Source organism: Danio rerio, chromosome 19 (genome assembly GCF_049306965.1).
Source record: "Danio rerio strain Tuebingen ecotype United States chromosome 19, GRCz12tu, whole genome shotgun sequence".
Lineage (NCBI taxonomy): Eukaryota > Metazoa > Chordata > Actinopteri > Cypriniformes > Danionidae > Danio > Danio rerio.
In genome coordinates this window covers 2,347,501-2,370,000 of record NC_133194.1, presented here as the reverse complement: position 1 = coordinate 2,370,000, position 22,500 = coordinate 2,347,501, and the positions used below count along the sequence as shown (strand labels likewise).

The 22,500-nt window shown below is 37.5% G+C and overlaps 3 protein-coding genes across 4 annotated transcripts in view; 1 reads left to right on the top strand and 2 right to left on the bottom strand.

The window, feature by feature from the left end:
- The window catches only part of LOC101885216 (protein FAM13A), a 3,375-nt gene extending 614 nt beyond the window's left edge, over positions 1-2,761 (top strand). Inside the window, exons 1-7 of one of the 2 annotated variants that reach the window (XM_073931353.1) lie at positions 1-328; positions 619-736; positions 812-1,018; positions 1,096-1,273; positions 1,410-1,562; positions 1,712-1,798; positions 1,946-2,761. The exon at positions 1-328 is cut by the window's left edge and continues 614 nt beyond it. In XM_073931353.1, the coding sequence (XP_073787454.1) occupies positions 308-328; positions 619-736; positions 812-1,018; positions 1,096-1,273; positions 1,410-1,562; positions 1,712-1,798; positions 1,946-1,952 (771 nt within the window). In that variant the 5' untranslated portion in view covers positions 1-307 and the 3' untranslated portion in view covers positions 1,953-2,761. Of the gene's footprint in view, positions 329-618; positions 737-811; positions 1,019-1,095; positions 1,274-1,409; positions 1,563-1,711; positions 1,799-1,942 lie in introns of both variants that reach the window. The other variant, XM_068215220.2, reaches the window with a different exon arrangement.
- A 677-nt stretch (positions 2,762-3,438) lies between these two features.
- btd (biotinidase) lies at positions 3,439-7,752 on the bottom strand. The gene is given in 3 exon segments (NM_001045844.1): positions 3,439-4,723; positions 6,016-6,165; positions 7,398-7,752. Coding segments are annotated over 3 exon segments (1,563 nt in total). The 5' UTR covers positions 7,632-7,752; the 3' UTR covers positions 3,439-3,544.
- Positions 7,753-9,266: 1,514 nt separating this feature from the next.
- Positions 9,267-22,500, bottom strand: part of sh3bp5a (SH3-domain binding protein 5a (BTK-associated)) — a 35,572-nt gene continuing 22,338 nt past the window's right edge. The window contains exons 4-9 of the mRNA XM_677677.11: positions 18,113-18,277; positions 16,634-16,764; positions 16,038-16,080; positions 14,583-14,802; positions 13,598-13,903; positions 9,267-12,602 (exon numbers count right to left, since the gene is read on the bottom strand). Coding sequence (XP_682769.5) covers positions 12,406-12,602; positions 13,598-13,903; positions 14,583-14,802; positions 16,038-16,080; positions 16,634-16,764; positions 18,113-18,277 — 1,062 coding nt within the window. The 3' untranslated portion in view covers positions 9,267-12,405. The remainder of the gene's footprint in view (positions 12,603-13,597; positions 13,904-14,582; positions 14,803-16,037; positions 16,081-16,633; positions 16,765-18,112; positions 18,278-22,500) is intronic.

The window sequence follows — 22,500 nt, the reverse complement described above, 5'->3', positions numbered from 1 at the left end:
GCGCGCGTGTATCCCGGTGTTCTAAATAGAATCCTCTGTTGGTGTTTGGCGTTCGGTGTAGTTGGCGGTGTTTTGTGAGATTTGCGATTTTACTTTGATTACTTCGGCTTGATTCTCGGTTTTTGACTTCTTTCTCGGACTTGACTTACGATTTTGGATTCCCCTCGTGTTTTGGCTCTCGGTTTTCGACTCGTTTCTGGTTTTGACTCACGATTTTGGACTGCGATTTTGAACTCCCGGTTTTGACCCTTCACCGGTTTGACCCTCGGCTTTGGACTGCGATTGGTTCCCCAATCCTCTCCTCAACATGGCAGTCTTGTCATTGTGTGTAAGTAACTTATACAACATAACACAGTTACACTTAATAAAGAGATTGTAATGTTTTTATTCCTCATATCTCTTGTTTGCATTGACATGTGTATTGCAAAGTGAATTCAGGTGAATTGGGACACTTTTCCTTAGGCATGTCAATGGCAAAATGTGTCCCAATTTACTTGACTTAACACGCAAATGTATACACAATTGGCTACAATGTCATATTTCCTGACTAGAATACACACTATTAAACATGTAAACTCGTTTTTTCTTGCTATTCTTCTAATTTTCTGGCTTGTGCAGGTGGAAACACCAAGTGTTAAATTTGGTGTGCCACTGAGTCACTTGAGGCGATGTGGACAAATGAGGCAAGGCCTTCCTCTAGTACTGACAGAGATGGTGCAGTTCCTGGACAAGCATGGTGTGTGTAATTCACCACACTTCTCCATATCACTCACATGGCAAGTTTGTGTTTGTTAAACGTGTATTTGTTTAGGCCTCCTCATTAACGGCCTCTTCGGCGTTGATGGGAAGGTGAAACAGTACCAGGAGCTGAAGAAAAGTATTCACAATGGAGGCTTCCCGGAGTTTGACTTCAAGGATGTTCATCCTTTAGCCTCGTTGTTGAAGTTTTTCTTGAAGGCCCTGCCTGGAGGCCTCATTCCAGAGCTGCATGGGAAGCAACTGTTGCAGGTGTTTCAGGGTAAGTGAAGCTTGATGGTGATGAGCGAACATCGTGTGTTCTTGATACGCAACAAAACCAATTTGTTATATTCGTAGATGCAAAAGAGGAAGAACGCAATACATCAATGAGGAGGATCCTGAACACTCTACCAGAGGAACATCTTAACGTCCTCTCCTACCTCCTGTTCTTCCTCTCCCGTGTGGCCACCAAGAGTCAGCAAAACATTCTGTCCACCGAGAATCTGGCTATGGTGTTTGGACCTGCCATCTTTCGGTGAGTGCTTGATGTAGTGAGTTTGTGTGAATTAATGAGCTTGTGTGAACACAGAGAGCAGTCTGATGGAGCTGTACTTGTATGTAAAGTGACTGGTGTAGTTAGTAAGGTGTTGTGTTTTTACTTGTATGTGCAGTGCTCCTACTGTGGTTGATGAACAGCAGCAGTATAACACATTGATGCTGCATCTGCTGGACAACATCACACATCTGGTGCCTGAGATGTACCCTCAGCCATCGGCCAGCAACGATGAAGAGGGTGTCCAACATCTGCTGCTCACAGAACTCAAGTAAACATGTTGAACACACTCACGTCTATATTATTAGCTAACAGTGGTTGCTCGGATGCTTGCATAGACACAAAGTCTCACATAAAATGCTCAAATTCATCATGAGTTTACTATAATTTTCATATATGTTCATGTCTTGCCTTTTCTAGATCAAAACCGCCAGCTTCTGGACGTCTTGGGCAGATGAAGAAAAGATTGCGAGGGTTTTGGAGAAGGTTTTGCTACTGCATCAACAGGTACAGTTTACAAGCAAAACACATAAAGCATTCATCTTTATAAAACACTTGTTTGGATATTAAGCTGATCTGGTTGATTTACTATTTAATAAAATAACAAGCAAGTTGGTTAATTAATTTTATTTCTCATACTATGCCACATAGCAGTGAGTGAGACAGTCTGAAGACTCAAGAGTGGAGGCCCAGGTGGAGAACAAAAGAAGACGCTGGGCATGGGAAGGGGCAAGAAAAAATTATGGGTTTGGTGAGGGTCTCCAGCGAAAAATGGGTTTGGTGAGGGTCACCAGCGAAAATGGGTATGGTGAGGGTCACCTATGAATAATGGTTATGGTGAGAGTCACCAATGATTAATGAGTTTGGTGAGGGTCACCTATGAATAATGGTTATGGTGAGAGTCACCAATGATTCATGAGTTTGGTGAGGGTTACCGGTGATAATGGTTATGGTGAGGGTCACCAATGAATAATGGGTTTGGTGAGGGTCCCCAGCGAAAAATGGGTATGGTGAGGGTCACCTATGAATAATGGTTATGGTGAGAGTCACCAATGATTCATGAGTTTGGTGAGGGTCACCTATGAATAATGGTTATGGTGAGAGTCACCAATGATTAATGAGTTTGGTGAGGGTCACCTATGAATAATGGTTATGGTGAGAGTCACCAATGATTCATGAGTTTGGTGAGGGTTACCGGTGATAATGGTTATGGTGAGGGTCACCAATGAATAATGGGATTGGTGAGGGTCCCCAGCGAAAAATGGGTATGGTGAGGGTCACCAGTGATAAAGGGTTTGGTGAGGGTCGCCGACGACAATGGGTATGGTGAGGGTCACCGCCGAAAATAGGATTGGTGAGGGTCACCTACAGAAATTGGGTATGGTGAGGGTCACCGATGGACACTTCATCGTACTGTCAAATGTACTGTATCTGTCAAAGTGAAATAAAAGTGTCTGTTTATCAAAGCTGAAGTGTTGAGTGTTTCTCTTCTCTATTGACTCTATTGAAAGTTAACAGTGCTGAAACAGGTGCTTCCTAAACTCTTGATTGTGGCAACAACATGAATTCTTGGAAACAGTAATATTTTTAGAGCTTTAACATTTATTAATACAAATATTTTATTAATAAGATTTATTGATAATTAATTAAGATTTTATTATTATCTTAATATATTTAGAGTATGTAATAGCTAAATAGTTGCCCAGACTGGTTCTATTTAATCAATACAACAATCTTTTAAATCTATTAACTGATTGTTTCTTATTTGTTGTGTGTGTAATATTTAGAATATGACATTTAACATCTATTTTAATATTTAAAGTAGTCTATAAATTATAATAATAAAATGCAGGAATTTTCTGACAAGATTTATTTTATAGCTTGAGTCATACTGAATATTTTCCCAGTTTTTTTTATATACACTAAAAAAAAAATACTCAAAGATGATTCCTTAGATTTACTCAATTTTTTTTTTCGTTAAGTGGTTGTAAACAATTTATTTGGGCTGGATTTAAACAAACAAATTAAGTTGAACATTATTAAACTTAAATTGTTTGTTTAAATTCAACGCAACAGTTCTGCATGCAGCACTTTTTCAGTGTAGGAGATACTATTTAAACTGATTCACAGAAGAAAACAAAACAGGCTTTAAACAAAACTGAGGTTTAATAAAAATGACGAATCTTCATATTTGGGTCAACAAATACATTTCTCCTCTGTCTAAACTCAAATTCTCTCACTTGTGTTATAAAATCAGTCGTTGTCTTTCTCGTAGTGTCTCCCATACAGCACAGCCGTCACGAGTCCAGCGCTCATCCCTCTCCGGCTCATATAAAAGCGATTTCCATCCTCCCATCCAGAATGATCCGGAACATCCAGAGTCATCCCGTTTCCCAAAATCCCCGGAAACACATGTTTAGTCCCGAAAGTCCCCGTGAGCCTGAAATCCACCACTGTATGAGCGTGCTCAGTTTCTCCTCCACAGCTGCTCTGTTCTCCACCTGCACACTTCACCACAGCACAAACCTCCAGATAATAAACCCCGTTCACCACATGGAGACCATTGAAGACGCCCAGAGCGTAAAACTCCAGGGTTTCAGACCTCCGGAACAGCAGTTGGCAGCAAACGGAGCCGCTGCACACGCTAACATTCCCTTCATGACCTCTCAAAGGCACTAAAGTGAAATTATCATGCATCATGATAGAGTTAAAGCTCGTAGATGTACAATCAAAGTCTTTTTCGCAGTAATTCGCATCACTCAAAGACCAAACGTGCGTCTTTTCTGATTCTAATCCTATTTTTGGATATCCAGAAAATGGAGCTAGCTTAAGCACATCGCTTTTTACGTCCCCAATAAATAACGGATCTAAAACTGGCACTCTGCGCACAAGCAGTTTCCCAGAATTCCCTTGTGTGTCGTGATGTATTAGAGAGTCCCATGGTGTAAAGATGCCGCTACCGGTTATACCGTACTCCGCAGCTTTGATGTTAGCTGCTAGTAATGTAACGCCCGCTGCATGTGCGAATGATTGCTGAATCTGCACCGCTGCCAGCAGGGGGAGCTGGTTCATCCACGCCGTCGGATATACAATCTGCCGAACACCCAACTCCTTCACTAGAGTCACCGCTGGGTCCCGAAACAGAATATCGAAGCATGTGAACATCCCGAATCGGCCTGCGAACGGGGTGTGGAATGTGACGTGCTGGCGCTCTGGTGGAGTGTCGAACGCTGCTTCGAAGTATAAGTTCTGTTTGTGATACCGGGCCACGATGACGCCCTGATCGCTGAACACCACGTTAGTGTTGAACTGGTATTGTCCGTCTGTGGGACAGTGAGGGTCGCTGGTTTGGTTACAGGTCAGACGGGACGGCATGTTGGCCACTACGAAGAGACTGTTCCTATGGGCCATACAGCTCAGATGTTGAAGGACCTGAAGAAGAAATTATAGGCTTTAAATAAATTAAATACCATTATTATACAATCACTGGCCACTTTATTAGGTACACCTTACTAGTACCAGGTTGGACCCCCTTTAGCCTTCAGAACCGCCTTAATCCTTCGTGGCAGAGATTAAACAAGCTACTGGAAATATTCCTCAGAGATTTTGCTCCATATTGACATGATAGCATCACGCAGTTGCTGCAGATTTGTCGGCTGCACATCTACGATGCGAATCTCCCGTTCCACCACATCTCAAAGGTGCTCTATTGGATTGAGATCTGGTGACTGTGGAGGCCATTTGAATACAGTAAACTCATGTTGAAGAAACCAGTCTGAGATGCTTTTGTGCATTCAGAGATGCTCTTCTGCAGATCTCGGCTGTAACGAGTGCTTATTTGAGTTACTGTTGCCTTTCTATCAGCTAGAACCAGTCTGGCCATTCTCCTCTGACCTCTGGCATCAACAAGGCTTCACTCTCGCGTTTATTCGTTTCTGAAAGGATCGGATGTTAGAAGCATTTCAATAATCACGCAAACATTAAAACAACAACAGGACACAGCAGATTTTGTGGCTGTAGATCAAGACAACGACAAGGTTTGTTTGAGCTCGGGTCCACTATAGCTTGTTATTATATGCATATAGTATTACGATGTAATGTCTCGGCTGTTTATTTACAACATGGCGGTTCTTTTGTTTTCATTTTGGCTAGCTACATAAACGAGTGACATTTCTATGTAAACCAAAAGCCTTCAGCTGCGTGTCTAGCTCTGCCTTTTGGTACCCTTTAGTCCTGCTTGGTACTCTTTGCAAAGGGTTACCAAAAAGTGGTATGGTATGGTTCACTTTTAGGTACCCTTTGACAGTGGAAATGGCCATAAAAGCGTACCGTACTGTACCATACACTCAGTGGAGATGGTCCATAATACATCTTTCATCAGGTTTTTGTCCTCAAACTGCTCCTGTGTAGCACTAGTTTCTTCCACATCTTCTCCTACGACTTCTGTTGTTTTAATGTGATTTTTGACTGTGAAATAACTGAAATCAATCAGCGTAGTGATATGGAGCTGTAATGGTCTCAAAACCTGCTGGAACTACTCTAGCTGTGCCTTTATCTGAAGATAACAGCACACCATAGAATGCTTATCAACCAATCAGAATCAAGCATTCGACAAGCCTGTAGTATAGATAATGTTAAAGATCACAGGGATTGAAAAGTGCTTCTAAAGGTGTTTTTAATGTCACTTGAGATTTAAGAATGAGCAGTAAATCTGAGTGTGTTACCTCAGTGTCTGGGAAGCGGTGTGGATCTGCACACGGGCTCCATGTGATCTCCTTCGGGTCAGGGACGCTCTCTAGATAACCAGAGATTGAAGATCTGCTGAAGTTGAACCCATGAATGGCATCTTCTGGAAACACTATAATCTGGGCGCCCTGATTTAATAATACACACACATATATATAGATATAGAATAGAATAGAACTTGTTATATAGACTAGAAATGTTATTATTCACAAGCACTAATTAAGCTAAATAATTAAGATGTAATGACATAAAGTGTAAATATTAAAGTGATAAATTAAGTAATAATAGTTTAAAAAAGAAAAAAAGCAAATCAAGTTGTGGATCATTATTAACCTACAATAAAAGCTGTGACTGGAATTTGAATTTGACATCTAAATGTAATATGTTTTTGGTACAACCAAAACAGGTCACCCTTTCTTTTAAAACTAGAAAATAGTCTTAAAGGTTTGTTTGTATCATGCTGCATTCATTTAAAAATACCAATATATTTAGTGAAATAATAGTAATTAATGGACAATTACAAAACAGTGACTTGTTTAATACCATATATGACTGAAATAAAAATGTTTGACATGTTCTGTTCTGTAAACCACAGAATTTCACTAGTAAAGCAGCCAGTGATTTCCATTGGAAAAATAATAATATAGAAACCAACATTTCAACATTCTTCAGTAGGTGGGCCTATCTACTTGTCTGTGATAGAAACTGCAACAGGAAAAACTATCACTTTAGTAATGTTCCTGTGCTGTAAGTTACCTGCTGTGCTGTCTTATTTGTATATAATTGAATATAGAAACATGTTTAATGACTGTATTTATTTACAGGCAGATATATTGTGTTGAGAAACGCTAACCCTGAAATGTCATTTTTGGGTGCTGCTTGAGCCTTATTTACATATTGAATTGAATAGAAAAATGTTTAATGACTATATACATTTATAGGTGGTTACAATGTGTTGAGAAACCCTAACTATAACTCTGAAACTTCATTTTTGGCGGTTGATTGCGCTTTTTTTTATACTTAAATTAATATGACCATATTCATTTATAAGCAGTTATAATGTGTTAAGAAACCCTAACCCCCCTAACCCTGAAATGTCATTTTTTGGGGGTTGATTGCTCTTTATTTATATTTAATTTAATATAGAAACATGTTTAATGACTATATTTATTTATAAGCAGTTATAACGTGTTGACAAATCCTAACCCTAACCCTGAAGTGTCATTTTAGGGGGCTGCTTGAGCATTATTTGCATATTTAATTAGATAGAAACAAGCAGTATTCATGTGTTGGGAAACCCTGACAGGTCTTTTATTTAGGTGAACTACCATTTCAGTAATATTCCTGTTACATAAGTTACCTGCTGTGCCGCCAGCGCACTCTGCTCCTCCAGCACCCGGAGATTAGTCCTCATGTGCAGCAGGGCGGATCTGCGCTCCTGCGGGGCTCCGGGCTTCGGGTTCAGCAGCACTCGGTGCTCGTACACCGCCGCCACATAAGACGGAGGGTCCGCGGCCTGGAGGAGGAGCTGCAGTCCGCTAAAACACAGCACAAACACGGCCAATCCTACCACCTGCGTCCGTCGGAGAGCCATGATGACCTCCACTCTGCTTCACGAGTGAGTCCGAAGGTTCACATGTTAGTCACTGAGATCATTACAAAATACTGTTTATGATAGAGTTCACATCAACACGAGGAGCCTACAGTAAACATTCGGTTAATCAGTGCTAAAGCGCATGCGCATTACTGTAACGTTAGCCTATATATTTTTTTTTTCAGATAGTTTACACTAGTTCTCTAATAATATTTACACTGATTTGCTTAACTTGAATGAAGATCATTTAAACAAACAAAAGGACATTGTTACTGACTTCCAGGTGGCATTTTACATGTGTGTGACCGAGTCACCTGAAGGGATACAGCTGCATTTTAAGCTTTTTTATTTTCTTTTGTATACATTGTTAATTTTCTTTTAAGCTAAATTCTTTATTTATTAGCTAAGAAGGCTTAAATTTCATTTATACCAATTTTCATGCTGAATTGAACTCACTAGTTTACTATTAGATAACAGGAACACTACAAAAACAACAACATTTTAGGTTTTTCACAACATAATGTGCACATTTATCATTTTGGGCACTGTGTGATAAACAAAACAATTAGATTCAAGCTGTGAGGTCAAACATGATGTTTTGAATCATTGCACAGCACTGAGGTCTTGTAGTGTGTGTTTGTGTGTGTGTGTGTGTGTGTGTGTGTGTGTGTGCGTGCGTGCGTGCGTGCGTGCGTGTGTGTGTGTGTTTTAAAGTGAATTCACATGGCCAGGTTCTGTCAGACAGAAATATGACCGCAGACGTTGATGTGAAGTGAGTTGTTTGGGTGCTGTGATGATGCAGATGTGAAGAGACGAGCTGCTGACGTCTTTCTGCATCTTCAGGATCCATCAACGACCTGTAAACATGTGTGACCGAGAGTTTTTGACTTCAACATCTAATCCTAAAAGACAGAGAGTGCTATTAAATAAAATTATGAAAAAGTTATAGTTTTTTCATTTAAAGGTAAACCAATATTAATAACTAATTAATAATTAAAATTAATTATCCCAGACCAACTTAAATCTGCTCAAAAATAATGTAAATTCTGAAAATATTGTGTTGAAATCATGCTAAAATACTCATCATTTATATTTCGAAGACAGAACATAAATTATAAACTGAGACTCCGGTCTACACCAAATTTCACTTCCAAATAAGTGAATAATCCCACCATTTTCTTACTTGCATTTAATCTCCTACTCTGTAAATCATTGATTTGTATTTTTTCTGTATTTATTTCCCAGCTTTTGACCATTCTTAAGCCAAATATTGGGTTACCAATAATTATTTATTACTACAAACATAAAATAACCAATATTACTACAAGAATTATTCATCTAATAAACTAATCATTTCAAGTAAGAGAAATCTTTAAGCATTCTTAAGTTATTTACAATAAACCTACAGATTGACCCTAACGTTCATTTAAGGGCTCCTAATAGCCGTCAACACTTTAAAGATGTAGCTACAACAACAAAAAAGGAAAGTAATGGCATAAACTTAATCTTTTACTCAGTTTATGATGTCAAAAAACACATTTTTTAGCTAATCCACTGCTTTTTTTTATTAGATCGCATCGCTGTTTTGGACGAAAGGACTCTTACTGTGAAATCACAACAGTGGAAAGAGACTCATGCTGTGAGCATCTGTTTATTACACAAATAAGAACTTTTGTGCGATGAAAACATATTCATGACATGAAAACACGACCAACATTGAGTATAAATATATAGCTTTGAACTACACTTTGAGTCCCTCTTTACATGACAAATTGAGGTTAAGTTGGTTTTATATCCGCACATTCTTTCCTTTAACACTCCCTATATTGTTTCCCATGCTAATTTTAATATTGGGTCTGAAATCTCATTTAAATATAACTTCAAAACAACATTAGTGTAACGGAGGCCAGCTAGTGAAGTGCTGTGCAGGTAAACCTCACTCCTCTGACCTCTAAAGGATGCTCTAGCAACAAATGCAATAGGCCATAGTCTTTAGCCTTCTTGTTAGAGCAACCGACTCCAATGCGGAAGGTAGCCGGTTCGATCCCAACTTAGAGCGGGGTTGGGTGATGTAGGACCAGCAGGACACTATTTGATTGACTTGTGTTCGATGCTGTACTTTGATAGTCATTGGCTGCTAATATGATTTGCAAATAATACTTTTCTGAAATGATATTATTAAGGAGAAAGTCTGAATGTGTGAATAAAAAATCAACTTTACCTCAATATGAATACGTAATAACCTGTGGAGTGAAAAACACATAGTCTAAGACGTGACAAACTTCATCGCAGGACGCCGACTGAGTAAAAAAATAAGTGCTGGCGTCCACTAGCTGATTTTCAGCCGAAAGCTTCATTCACATCAGGAAAATTGACGACACATTTAATAGTTTATGCTGAAACAGTCAATATGTGCAAGTTTGAGTTGGTTTGGAGTCAGCTAGTGAGACGCCAATGCAGAAGACTGAAAATACAGACTTTGTATACAACCACTAATACAGCTGGAAAATAAGTATTCAACACGTCACCATTTTTCCCTGAAAACATATTTCTCAAGGTGGTGTTGACTTGAAATTTCTACCAGATGAGGATAACAACCACAGAAATCTATATATGCAAAGAAAACAAATCTAATCAATTCACAAATGAAGTTATGCATAATAAAATGAAATTACGCAGGGAAAAAGTGTTGAACAGATGAAGAAAGGGAGGTGTAGAAAGGCAGGGAACGCCCAGACAGCAGCTGAAATCAATTCCATGTCAACAGCTCCTTTAGAAATATTATCCCCAGGGAAAACCATGAAATGTTCAACACTTGTTTTCCTCGCTGTATATGCATCATGGGTACATATGAACAATGGATGCTGTGAAAAACTATACAGTCAAGCCTGAAATTATTAGTATCCCGGGCAAATTCTGACTTAAAGTTTTTGTTCAAATGTAAATAAAAGCTGAGAAATATTTTATTATTGTCTTATTATATTTTGCGGGAAGCTCATGTCATGTACAGTCCAAAAAAACAACAACTTGCTGGTTGAATAAAAGCCAGAATTTGCAAGGGTATAAATCAATTCGACTATATTTTTGGTGTTTTGCTCAAAAAATGAACCAAAAATCTTTTAAAACTTGAGTGCTTGAATTTATTAGTGCATGAAAGTGTTTCTTTATTATGACTGAAACCCTTTTAAACTAGGTGTGGTGATATTAGTTGCATTGGATTGTAGTTTTGAAGACCAAACTAACATCTGCAGATCTCCAGCTGTGCCACTCAAACAGTCCCCTGAGTAGAGCATTTGGACAGCATAGACAGCTTTCGGTTTCTCGTCACTCTGGTGTAGTAAAAATGCAAAATATCAATGGAAATATACTTAAAAAATATCTTGGTCAATGGACCGCAGTCAATTATTCCACTTATAATATGGTTAAACACCTAAAGCCACTGTTCAGATGTTGTATTTGAGACATTAGTCAGGTTTGTGTCCTCAAACTGCTCCTGTGTGCAGCACTAGTTCTTCCACATCTCCTCCAAAGCCTTGAGTTGTGTTTTGATGAGATTTTGACCGCGAAATCATTCAGCGTAGTGATATGGAGCTGTATTGTGCTTACCTGCCGGAACTACTTTATCTGAGCATAGGGGGCACACTTTAGAATGCTCATCAGCCAATCAGAATCAAGCGATTTGGTCTGTTTCCAATGAAATGTTCATTATTTGAGCAAAATATCAAAAAGGTTAAACACTAAAGACATTTTTCACAGCTTTCTTACCTCACATTTAGCAAAGATACCAATATTAGTGTATGGCACTGTTTTCAGGACACACATATTTGAGGAAGACATGAAGAACATCCACTCAGTGACGACTAAAAAGTTCAGTATGGTCGCCACTTCATAGCTGATGTCTAATAACTGTCGGTAGGTTGCAACACATGCTCATTGTGAATATGTACACCTGTATACGTTTCTGGAGAGTGCGAATTAAGTAGCCAGAGGTACGTATGGCTGCATTTCGTCTTTAATACGAAGGCTACAGGGCGGTATGATGCCAGCGATGGCTTCTGTTTGTTTTCGCGCTACCAGCTGAGCGCTTTACTCCGTGTGGATGACTCTTCCGCTGTGACCAGTTTGCTCAGGGGCTTACCATGTACATTGGTGGACTTGAGACACAGAGCGGAGTCAACCACGATGACAGGGTTCAAGTCCGGCAAAGAACGGTTCTAGAAAGCAGGTAAAATAAGAGACAAAAAAATAAATTAAACAAGTAAATAACAGGGTGAAAACGTGGTAAAATCCGAAAACATGGTAAAAATCAGGCAGACGCAAGGGGTTTTCTTTCTCTGGATTGCTTTTGAAAACACTGTTGGTTTGGTTTGTAATTGGGTCAATCTGTGTTTTTGAAAACACTATCGGTTGGGTTAATAAAAGGGGAAGGTTGTGGTGATCGTTGGTCAATCAGTCAGTCAATTGAAAACGGCCTCTGGTGGATTTACGCGAGAAGAGCAGGCATGAATGGCATGGCAATGTACACAGCGGCCTCTGGTGGATTCGCAAAAACAGCACAAAAAAAAACTGGGACATATCTCCTGGGACGTATTTGGCGCTCTCCAGAAATGTATATAGGGGTACGTATCCATAATGAGCTTGGGTTGGTCTTCAATACTGTCATGGGTTTTGAATCCAGTCTGAGATGATGATGAGCTTTTCTCCGTAATACTGAGATGATCAAATAGTTTCACACACTTCACAACACAACTCAGTCTAGCGTGTGGAGTGTGTATTAAACACTGTTTAGCAGCACTGCTGGCGTGTTGCAGCTCACAGTGAATGAACGAGCGTCTGTTTCGTTCTCGTTGTGGTTGTCGTCTGGGGCTTGCAGGGATAAACTGCGCAGACTCTTCTCCAGGTCTGAGCTTTTCTGACTGCTGTTGTTGGTTGTTTGTTCGGGTTTGACTTCTGCTCCTTCTGCCCTTTCACCTGTTAGAAAGCACACAAATGCTGTTATCGTAGTGTTCGAATTTTATACATTTAAAACAGACTTTTGTTGAGTCTTTTCTGAAATGATGTGCTCTATAATATCAAGCATCTTCATTTCTTAGATTTCCTCCTTAGATTTAGCATGTTCTGTCTTTCTTCTTGTATCCAGGTGAATCTTATATTGCCTATAAAATTGCCTATACAAGATGTGCAGCACCTGAAACTACGGATACTAAAAGCCTATGTTGGCATCTTGCGGTGACTATCAGTGTGTGAAGAGTGGGAGAAGAGGGTTGCATTGACAATCCAACACAATGGCCAAAGTGGTCAGAAACCTGTAAATAACTCATGAAAGAATAAAGTTATGTTAAAACCAAGCACACCATTGCTTTTCTTGTGAAATTCCCAATAAGTTTGATGTGTCACATGACCCTCTTCCTATTGAAAAAAACAAAAGTTGGATCCAAGATGGCCGACTTCAAAATGGCTACCATGGTCACGACCCATTTTGAAAAGTGTGCCCCCCCACATATATTAATATGTCGCAAACAGAAAGTTAATATCACCAATCATTCCCATTTTATTAAGGTGTATCCATCTAAATGGCCTACCCTGTATATAATATTCAGGTCTGGACTCTTTGGGGGCCATTTCATGACTGTATTTGTTTCATCAGCTGTTTGTCTCTCCAAATATCATTAGGAATGGATTTAGGATCATTATCAGCTGCTTTTTAGCAGGAATGACATGACAAATTAAAACCTGTCTGTGCTTTCCAGCATTCCTATTACCATCAATTCAGGCGATATTGACAACCGCTCTGGCATCTCTTTCTTTCATATGTCTTTAACAATTACACCCCAAAAAATCCAGCTAGACGCTTTATTTTCTGGTTGTGTCTTAATAAAGAGAATAAAGAGTAACATATAATGTAAAACAACAATGACTGACTCCAAACATTTGATAAATTCTCCTTAAGCTGAAGCTTTTCTGACCTCTCTCCTGTTCGCAGTCTGGAGACGAAGCGCCGCTGCACTCGCTGCGAGGGCCCAGCACTGGAGACACGCGCTCGAAGCCCTCCAGAGAGCCGGAGCCGGGCATCTGGAGCATGTCAGGACAGCCGGAGGACGGGTACGGGCAGGAGGAGGACAACAGTGGGTACGGCGATGCAGAGGACGGGTACGGGCAGGGCATATCCAGAGGCACAGATGTGGAGCTCACACTGCAGCTGGACTCTGAAGTCTCCGGATCCTCCTCTGAGGTGGTGCCATTACAGCCATCCTCCAGATTCACAGACATCACTGTGGAGCAAACGCGGAGATATTCATGTGCTGCATACTAATTCGCATGCTAAATAGGATAGAGCTCGGGAATCTACGTCACAGCGGGTTGTAGTCCGTGTTGGGTAAGTTACTTCAACTGATTAATTACTAATTACATCATTTATTAAATTTCCTTCGGCTTAGTCCTTTATTTATCAGGGTTCGCCACAGTGGAATGAACCGCCAACTATTCCAGCATATGTTTTACTCTGCGGATACCCTTCCAGCTGCAACCCAGTACTGCAAAACACCCATACACACTCTTATTCATACACTACAGTCGATTTAGTGTACCCAATTCCCCTATAGCGCATGTGTTTGGACTGTGGGGGAAACCGGAGCACCCGGAGGAAACCCCCACCAACACGAGGAGAACATGCAAAACGAAACGCCAACTGGCACAACTGGAACTCGAACCAAAGACCTTCTTGCTGTGAGGCGACCGTGCTAACCACTAAGCCATCAAGCTGCCTTCATTACATCATTAAAACATTTTTAATTACAATGTTTACAAAGTCACTTAATAAGTTATTTAATTACTTGACTAAACACTGAAAATTCAACGTATAATGTAGAAAATCACCACAGTGATTTAGAAGGAAACCTTAATAGTCAAATTACTTTTTTTTTTTTTTGTATCATGACTGATTTGACTCACTGGATATGCCGTCAGACTCCATTTTAAAGTTGGTGATGTCATCAATGGTGGCCCCGTCATCTTCAGCCCCGACCCCTCGTCCCCGGGGCCCGATGGCGGACAGCCGGCGCCGCTCGTGGATCTCGTCTGAGATGGTCTCCAGGTTCCTCAGGGCGCTTCGGTATTCAGCTTTGGCCTGGGTGAGTTTAGCCTGACGCTCGTCAACCCGACGCTTCAGTTGCTGCATGTGACCGGGGAAAAAAAATAGCTTATAATTTTAAATATAGCTTAAATATAGGGGCTAATAATTTTGACCTTAAAATTATTATTTTTTTATTTTAAAACTGCTTTTATTGTAGCCGAAATAAAAAAAATAAGACTTTCTCCAGAAGAAAAAATATTATCAGACATACTGTGAAAATTTCCTAAATCTGTTAAACATCATTTGAGAAATATTTTAAAAAGAAATCAAAATTAAAGGGGGGCTAATAATTATATATATTTATATAATATATTTATATATTTTCATATATTTATATTTATATAATTTATTTATTATGTACATATAAATTGTACTATAATGTATATATATATATATATATATAACAAAATTAAAGGCGGTTTTGTTAAAGGGGGTTTGTTATATATATAAAATTAAGGGGGGCTAATAATTCTGACTTTAACTGCATATATATATATATATATATATATATATATATATATATATATATATATATATATATATATATATATATATATATATATATATTTATATATAATTTATATGTACATAATATGTTTTGTACATGTATACATAGCTTGGTGTTTTAATTATATGTCACATTATATGTTTAAATATACACAATAAACAAACACACTACACAGGCTTAAATTGTCAAAACAAACTTTTATTTTGGATGCATCACAATAAATCTACTGCCCTAAAATTTATATTTAATTATAAAACACATTTATTAGTTTAGTTATTAAATTATTTTGTTATTTATTAATTAGCAAATTGGCGGTTCATTCCACTGTGGCGACCCTTTATAAATCAGGGACTAAGCCGAAGGAAAATGAATGAATAATTAGCAAATCCTGATTACCAAAATGCGCATGTGTGATTAATTGATCATTTCTATTTTCATTATTTTTTTTGGCCATTCTAATAAATTACATAAAACTTTGACAGCATTTTGATTTATATTTTGTCAATTGTTCTAATTAATACAAAGGTAATTCAATTATGTATACACCAACCATTTAAAATCAGTACAACAAATGACAGTGATGCATAAACTGCATGAATTTAAATCTTTTTAGATTTAACTAGTGTTTTTTTCCCACAGTAATCATATTTTAGAGTGAAATTACTTATTAATTGTCAGGGAAAAGTAAAAAAGCAACACAACTTATAGTAAGAACTCTTAATACTTAAAAACAAGTTTTTTTTGTGTTAAATGAATTCTAACTCACCTCAAGCTGTAAATAATACTTTGCCTTCAGTTCAAAGTACGGCCTGCAGAGGGAGAGAAAGAGCAGGGATGATCAGAGTCTGTCTTTCAGAGCTGTATAAAAGGCCAGAGAAGCACATTCCAGCAGCAGAAACACATCTGGAAGACATTACTGCACAGCAGATGCCAAACACAACACACCGCACTCTTACACAAGACTTTCACAAGAGACGGGAAGCAGTTTGTGGGTTTCCTGAAACACAAATCATTTTATTCCCAAATACTGATGTTTAATATAAAAAATATAAATCCCAAATACAGCCAGTTGGCATTTCTGTGTGGAGTTTGCATGTTTTCCCCGTGTTGGCATAGGGTCATAGGTGAATTGGATGAACTAAATTGGCCGTAGTGTATGAGTGTGTGTGTGAATGAGTGTGTAAAGGTGTTTCCCAGTACTGGGTTGCAGTAAACATATGCTGGAATAGTTGGTGGTTCATTCACCTGTGACGACCCGTGATAAATAAGGAACTAAGCCGATGGAAAACAAGTAAATGAACATAAATCCATCAAGCCAAAAGAAATCTGTGTATATCAGAAACACACACTCCCGTCTCTGACCTGGATTTGTTGATGGTGCGCTTCAGCTTTTTCTCCAGCTGTCTCATGTGGCTGATGGCGGCGTTGTATTTGGCCGCAGTTTCTCTGTGCTCCATTTCACTGCGCGTCCTGCTTTGCTCCGCCTCCATCACCTAAAACAGCCAATCAGAGCAAAGCATATTAACCCTTATGTGCAGTTGGGGATGATTTCATCCACTCTGGGGTGATTTTGAGGCTTAATTTGGCCACGACTTTCTCTGTTTTTCAGCAAATGTAATGATGTTTGGTGATAAATCTTATTTTTACACATATTTTAGGGGGAAATACTTTGAAAATGTTCAAAAAAAAACTACAATATACACTCTGGGCAATTTGACTCCCCTTTCGTTATGTTGGGGGCTGTTTTTGCCCCATTGACTTCCATTATACACTCTCAGAAATAAAGGTATTTATGTAATTAAATAATGTTTTATATGTTGTTATTTGCAATATTATTGATGGCAATACTTTAAAGATTTTCATTACTGTATATTAAATGGCATGTTTTAAAATCTATACAATAAAATTAATTATTTTAAAATATTTGAAAAAAAAGATTAAATATTATTTAAAATGTTTCAGTGCTTATAATTAATCGCATCCAAAATAAAAGTGAGATGAGTTATTAAAACTATTTTGTTTAGAAATGTGTTGAAAAAATCTGAAACAGCCAATCAGAGCAAAGCATATTAACCCTTGTTTTTACACATATTTTAGGGGAAAATACTTTGAAAATGTACAAAAAAAACTACAATATACACTCTGGGCAAATTGACTCCCCTTTCGTTATGTTGGGGGCTGTTTTTGCCCCATTGACTTCCATTATACACTCTCAGAAATAAAGGTACGCAATCTGTCACTGGGGTGGTACCTTTTTAAAAGGTACAATTTTGTACCTAAAAGGTCCATATTAATACCTCAAGGGTACATATTAGTACCTAAAAAGTACAAAAGTGTTCCTCTTAAAATGTTTAGGTACTAATATGTAGACTTGAGGTATTAATTTGGACCTTTTAGGTACAGATTTGTACCTTTTGAAAAGGTACCACCCCAGTGATATAACTGTATTTCTGAGAGTGTAATGGCATTTATTGGTTGCAAAGCCATGTTTCCCTGTTGGCAAGAGGTACAATTTTTATCTGTTTATCATCAGTTGCAGTGCAAAAAAAGGTAGTGTTGCTCTCAGAACATAGTAAACACAGTAAGTGTATTTCTGCACACACTAATCTGCTGTTTTACTCCATATAAAGCCACTTGTTTGCACATGCCTATGTAAAAGGGTTAATGCTGCCAATTGATGATTAACTGTATAAATTAAACATTTTAACTCTTGCCAGCAGGAATGCATGATCATATGCTGCCATGCTTTGCATTATAATGGAAGTCAATAGGGCAAAAACAGCCCCCAACATAACCAAAGGGTGGTCAATTTGAACAGCACACGAGGTTGGTGTTTCTGACCCTCTGTGTGGCGTGGTTGAGCATCTCCTGCCAGGCCGAGTCAAACTGCCGGCTGTCCTCCTCCAGCAGACGCTCCTCTGCTAAAGCAATGGTCTCTTTCGCTGCCCGCAGGATCTCAATGGCCCGCTGATACTCCTGTGTGGCTTTCTGAGCTTCAACCTGAGCCTAAACAGAAAAAATACATTTGCGTTGTTATTTTGTACTAATATTTGCATTGTTAAATGACTCTAAACAGGTAGCACAGGGTGGCATAGACCTCCCAAATACTGTATGTGACTAGCAAATGGTTGAACAGTTTTAATTCTTATATATTTACAGCAAAACACCATGCGATTATACACTGTAAAAATACCTGTCAATGAAGAGTATTTTATGTGTTTTTTGTTTATTTCCGGTTGTGAATTGCATTATGGGATGTTGATCTCTGCTCTGTCCACTTTTAATAGTGAAAGTTCAACTCTACAGTTTACCAAAGTGACTTTTATTGACATTTTAGTAGTTTGGGGAAAATAGTATGCATTAGAAATAATATCTAGAGAAATAAGTGTGCAAGGTTTCTGTAGCGTAATATACAACACCAACACAGACAATGTAGCATTGCAAACTATTACAAATGTTCATAAAAGTCAGTTTTTTACACTTTCCAAGGTTAAAAGTTGTTGAAAGAAAGATCAAGCTCCCATAATGCAATACAAAAGCATAAATAAATGGGGAAAAACGAAAACACGAATTACAAAATACAGAAAAGTGCTAATTTATGGATATTTTTTACAGGGCATGTCTCAGCAGAAGTTGCCGTCAGCCGTTCTTCATCTGTTGTGTATATCCACAGCAGACAGAAGCGTGTGTGCTCATGTTCAGGTCTTACGTAAATGATGACGACGCTTTCGATCTGTTACCGAGATACCGCTGTAAACATCTGCTGTTAATACTGGCTCAATCGCTCATGATGATGACACAAACGTACCACAAATCTATGCCAAGTTACATGAGACACTCCAGGGAGTTTCTGCTTGTGTCATTATGTATTTCAGCAACATGAGGCAGATGGATGATTTGTATTTATTATTTTAAGTTAAATTAAGTATTTTAAGTTAAGTTAATAGTTAATATGAACTAACTACAGCTACAGGCATTATTAATCTTAATTAATATTAGTTCCAACACATTTAGTCGAAAGATGTGTCTGTTAATCATGTTTAATTGATCAAAATAGACTAACAGTTTTACTAAATGTTAAAGTAAAAAAACTCAACAAAATATAAAAAAATATAATATTTACATTTTTCATGTAATTTCATTTAAATAATACAGTTTTATATTTGTTTTGTTATAATTTCTTTTGCAATTTACACGGGCTGAATTTAAACAAAGAAATGAAATGTTGTAATGTTCAACTTGTTTAAATTCAGCCCATATAAATTGTTTCCAAGCAATTTTCTTAAAATATTTAGTTTTATTCAGTGTATAATAAATCTGTTCCATAAATAATTAACAAAAACTAATGGCACGCTTAAAATATTTATTGTAAAATCTACTTTAGGTTTCTTTTAATTTCACCTCAATGAACAACTAATCATTAAAATATTATGACTAACAGAGGAGCACATTTTTGTAATTTAAATATTACATTTAAATATTTATTTTGTATTTTATTTTTAGTTTGTTACAAGTAAAGTAAAAAAGTAAAAAATATATATATGTGTGTGTGTGTGTATATATATAAATACACACACTCACACACACATATTCGATCTTGTAAATTAAAAAAATATATATATATTTTTACAAAAATATAAGGAATAAATTTTTTTAGGTTAAAATCAGTGTTTTTATGGGTTGTTCATTTGTTATTGTTTGTGAAATTTTCACCATATGCCTTTTAAGTGTTAAAGTTCTAAAATAATTAAAGCAAATAAATTAAATAAATAAAAGTATATATAAACAGATTCATAAAATCTTTACTAAATCTTTTTATTTTATCCCATCTCATGCAAGCAACAAGCTATCCTCATGGCAGGAATGCTAAATTACTCAACTGAAAATTCATTCATTCATTTTCCTTCAGCTTAGTACCTTTATTTATCAGGGCTTGCCACAGTGGAATGAACCGCCAACTATTCCAGCATGTTTTACACATACTCTTCCAGCTGCAACCCAGTACTGGGAAACACCCATACACTTTCATTTCCACACACTCATCCACAAAAGACAATTTAGTTAATCCAATTCTCCTATATGCATGTGTGAAGGAAGCCCGAGTCAACACGAGGAGAACATGCAAACTCCACACAGAAATGCCAACTCGATCTAATAACCTTCTTGCTCTGAGACGACAGTGCTAACCACTGTCAAATGAAAATTACCACCCCAAATAAAAACTTAAATGACTAAAATTAAAGCAAAGAATTAAATCCCTCTGAATCCAATTAATGATGATACAGAGCTAACAGATTAGCATAAGCTTGCACAGCTCTAATAGATCATGTGACCACTGCGGCTTCTCTCCGAGACGTATTTCTCATTTAGAGACCATCTCTCTTACATTATTCACGTCTATATTCTGCTAAAGAATTCATAAAGAAAACGAGCACAGTTTGAGTCGAGAAGCTGATGTATATTTCATGAAGCTCAGCGTCAAGCTCAGTCAGAAAGAAGATTACTGTAAATCAGCCGTTTCTCGTTTATATCCTCTAAACCAACAAACTCAGATTCTGAAAGGCTGTTCTAGATGCTCAAGTTAATCACAGATGCTGTTTATAAAGTTCAGCGCTAAACTCTGATTATGAAACCAAACAAGAACTGTGTTTACAGTAACTTCAAATTACAGGGGTTAAAATTAGCTTTGCTTTTCTTTATTATGTTGTGCCAACATGCATTATTTGAGCTTGTTCTAGTCATATCAACTATTATATTCATTTAACACACTACACACACACACACACATATATATATATATATATATATATATATATATATATATATATATATATATATATATATATATATATATATATATATTAGGTATGTAACGGTATTGTAAATGACTCAATAAAACTATAGGTCTTCTGAGAAGAGTTTGCTCAGGTGAATGAAGCGAATGGTAGGTAGCGGGAACTACGATTCCCATCAGCCCAGGCGTGGCCATATTCCTTTGCGGTCTGTTGTCGATACAGATCCAGTAATGCGGAAATAGAGTGTGCTGCTAGTAGCGGGGAAGAAAAAGAGCTGGAAATGATCGGGGTTTTAAATGAAAGCGGGTTTTAAATTAGATGTGTGGAAGCTTTTCGGATTCTTTCTAAAAACGGTATGCAGGCACTAAATACACTTGAAATACAAGTTGGGGAATACAACTAAAAGTCAAGGGGCCAGCAGAACACAGCGCACTGCTCAGATTGATGCAGACATTGACTTGTACCGCAAAGAGACCTCTATCTCACTCATGCCTTGTCCTCTCAAGTAGTGGAAAGACGATGCACAACGTTACCCACTGCTGTCAAGTCAAAGTCAAAGTCAGCTTTATTGTCAATTCAGCCACATGTACAAGACATACAGAGAATCGAAATTGCGTTACTCTCAGACCCAAGGTGCTTAACATTAATATAAAATATGTATATATAAAAAATAGTAGAGTTTAAGAAAAAAAGAAAATTTACAGTATATACATTGCACATAAATGTGGTCTAAAAAATATACATATGTAATAAAAACTGTAAACAATACAGTGACATTAAGGGCATATAGCAAAGAGTGCAAAGTAAACCAGAGTTGTGCAGATAAAAAAACAGTATAGTGCAAAAAGAACTTGTAAACATGATAATTGTGATAAAGTGACAGTGGCATATTGGGAGGTAGTATACCAACCTTAGCTTAATCATATCTCTCTGTCCCAGAATCCTCAGTCCCAAATGAGAGGGGTTTTTTCTGTTGCAGGGGACATTGTAAATGCACAGAGATCCCAGCTTTTAGCAGATTATATTCATATGATAATTTTCCTTGCAAAAAAACCCATCTCTATCTGAGTGAGTGATTAAATGTTGAATGTGATGAGTTTTCAACAATACTAATTACAAACTTTTTTTTTTCCATGGTTTAATAATTTTTTTGTAATTAAAATAGAAAAATTTAGGTTCTTTCAAAGCTAACAGATAGACGACTAATTTGTGTCATTGATATGTTCAGTGCTAAGGTAAATAATCACTTTTTTAGAGTCTTTTTATTGGTTTTGTTTTTCCTGTAAATGATTCAATAAATACTGTACCTTGCCATTCATACCGAGGTATTACCATACCGTGAAATTCTGATATCGTTACATCCCTAATATATATATATATATATATATATATATATRTGTGTGTGTGTGTGTGTGTGTGTGTGTGTGTGTGTGT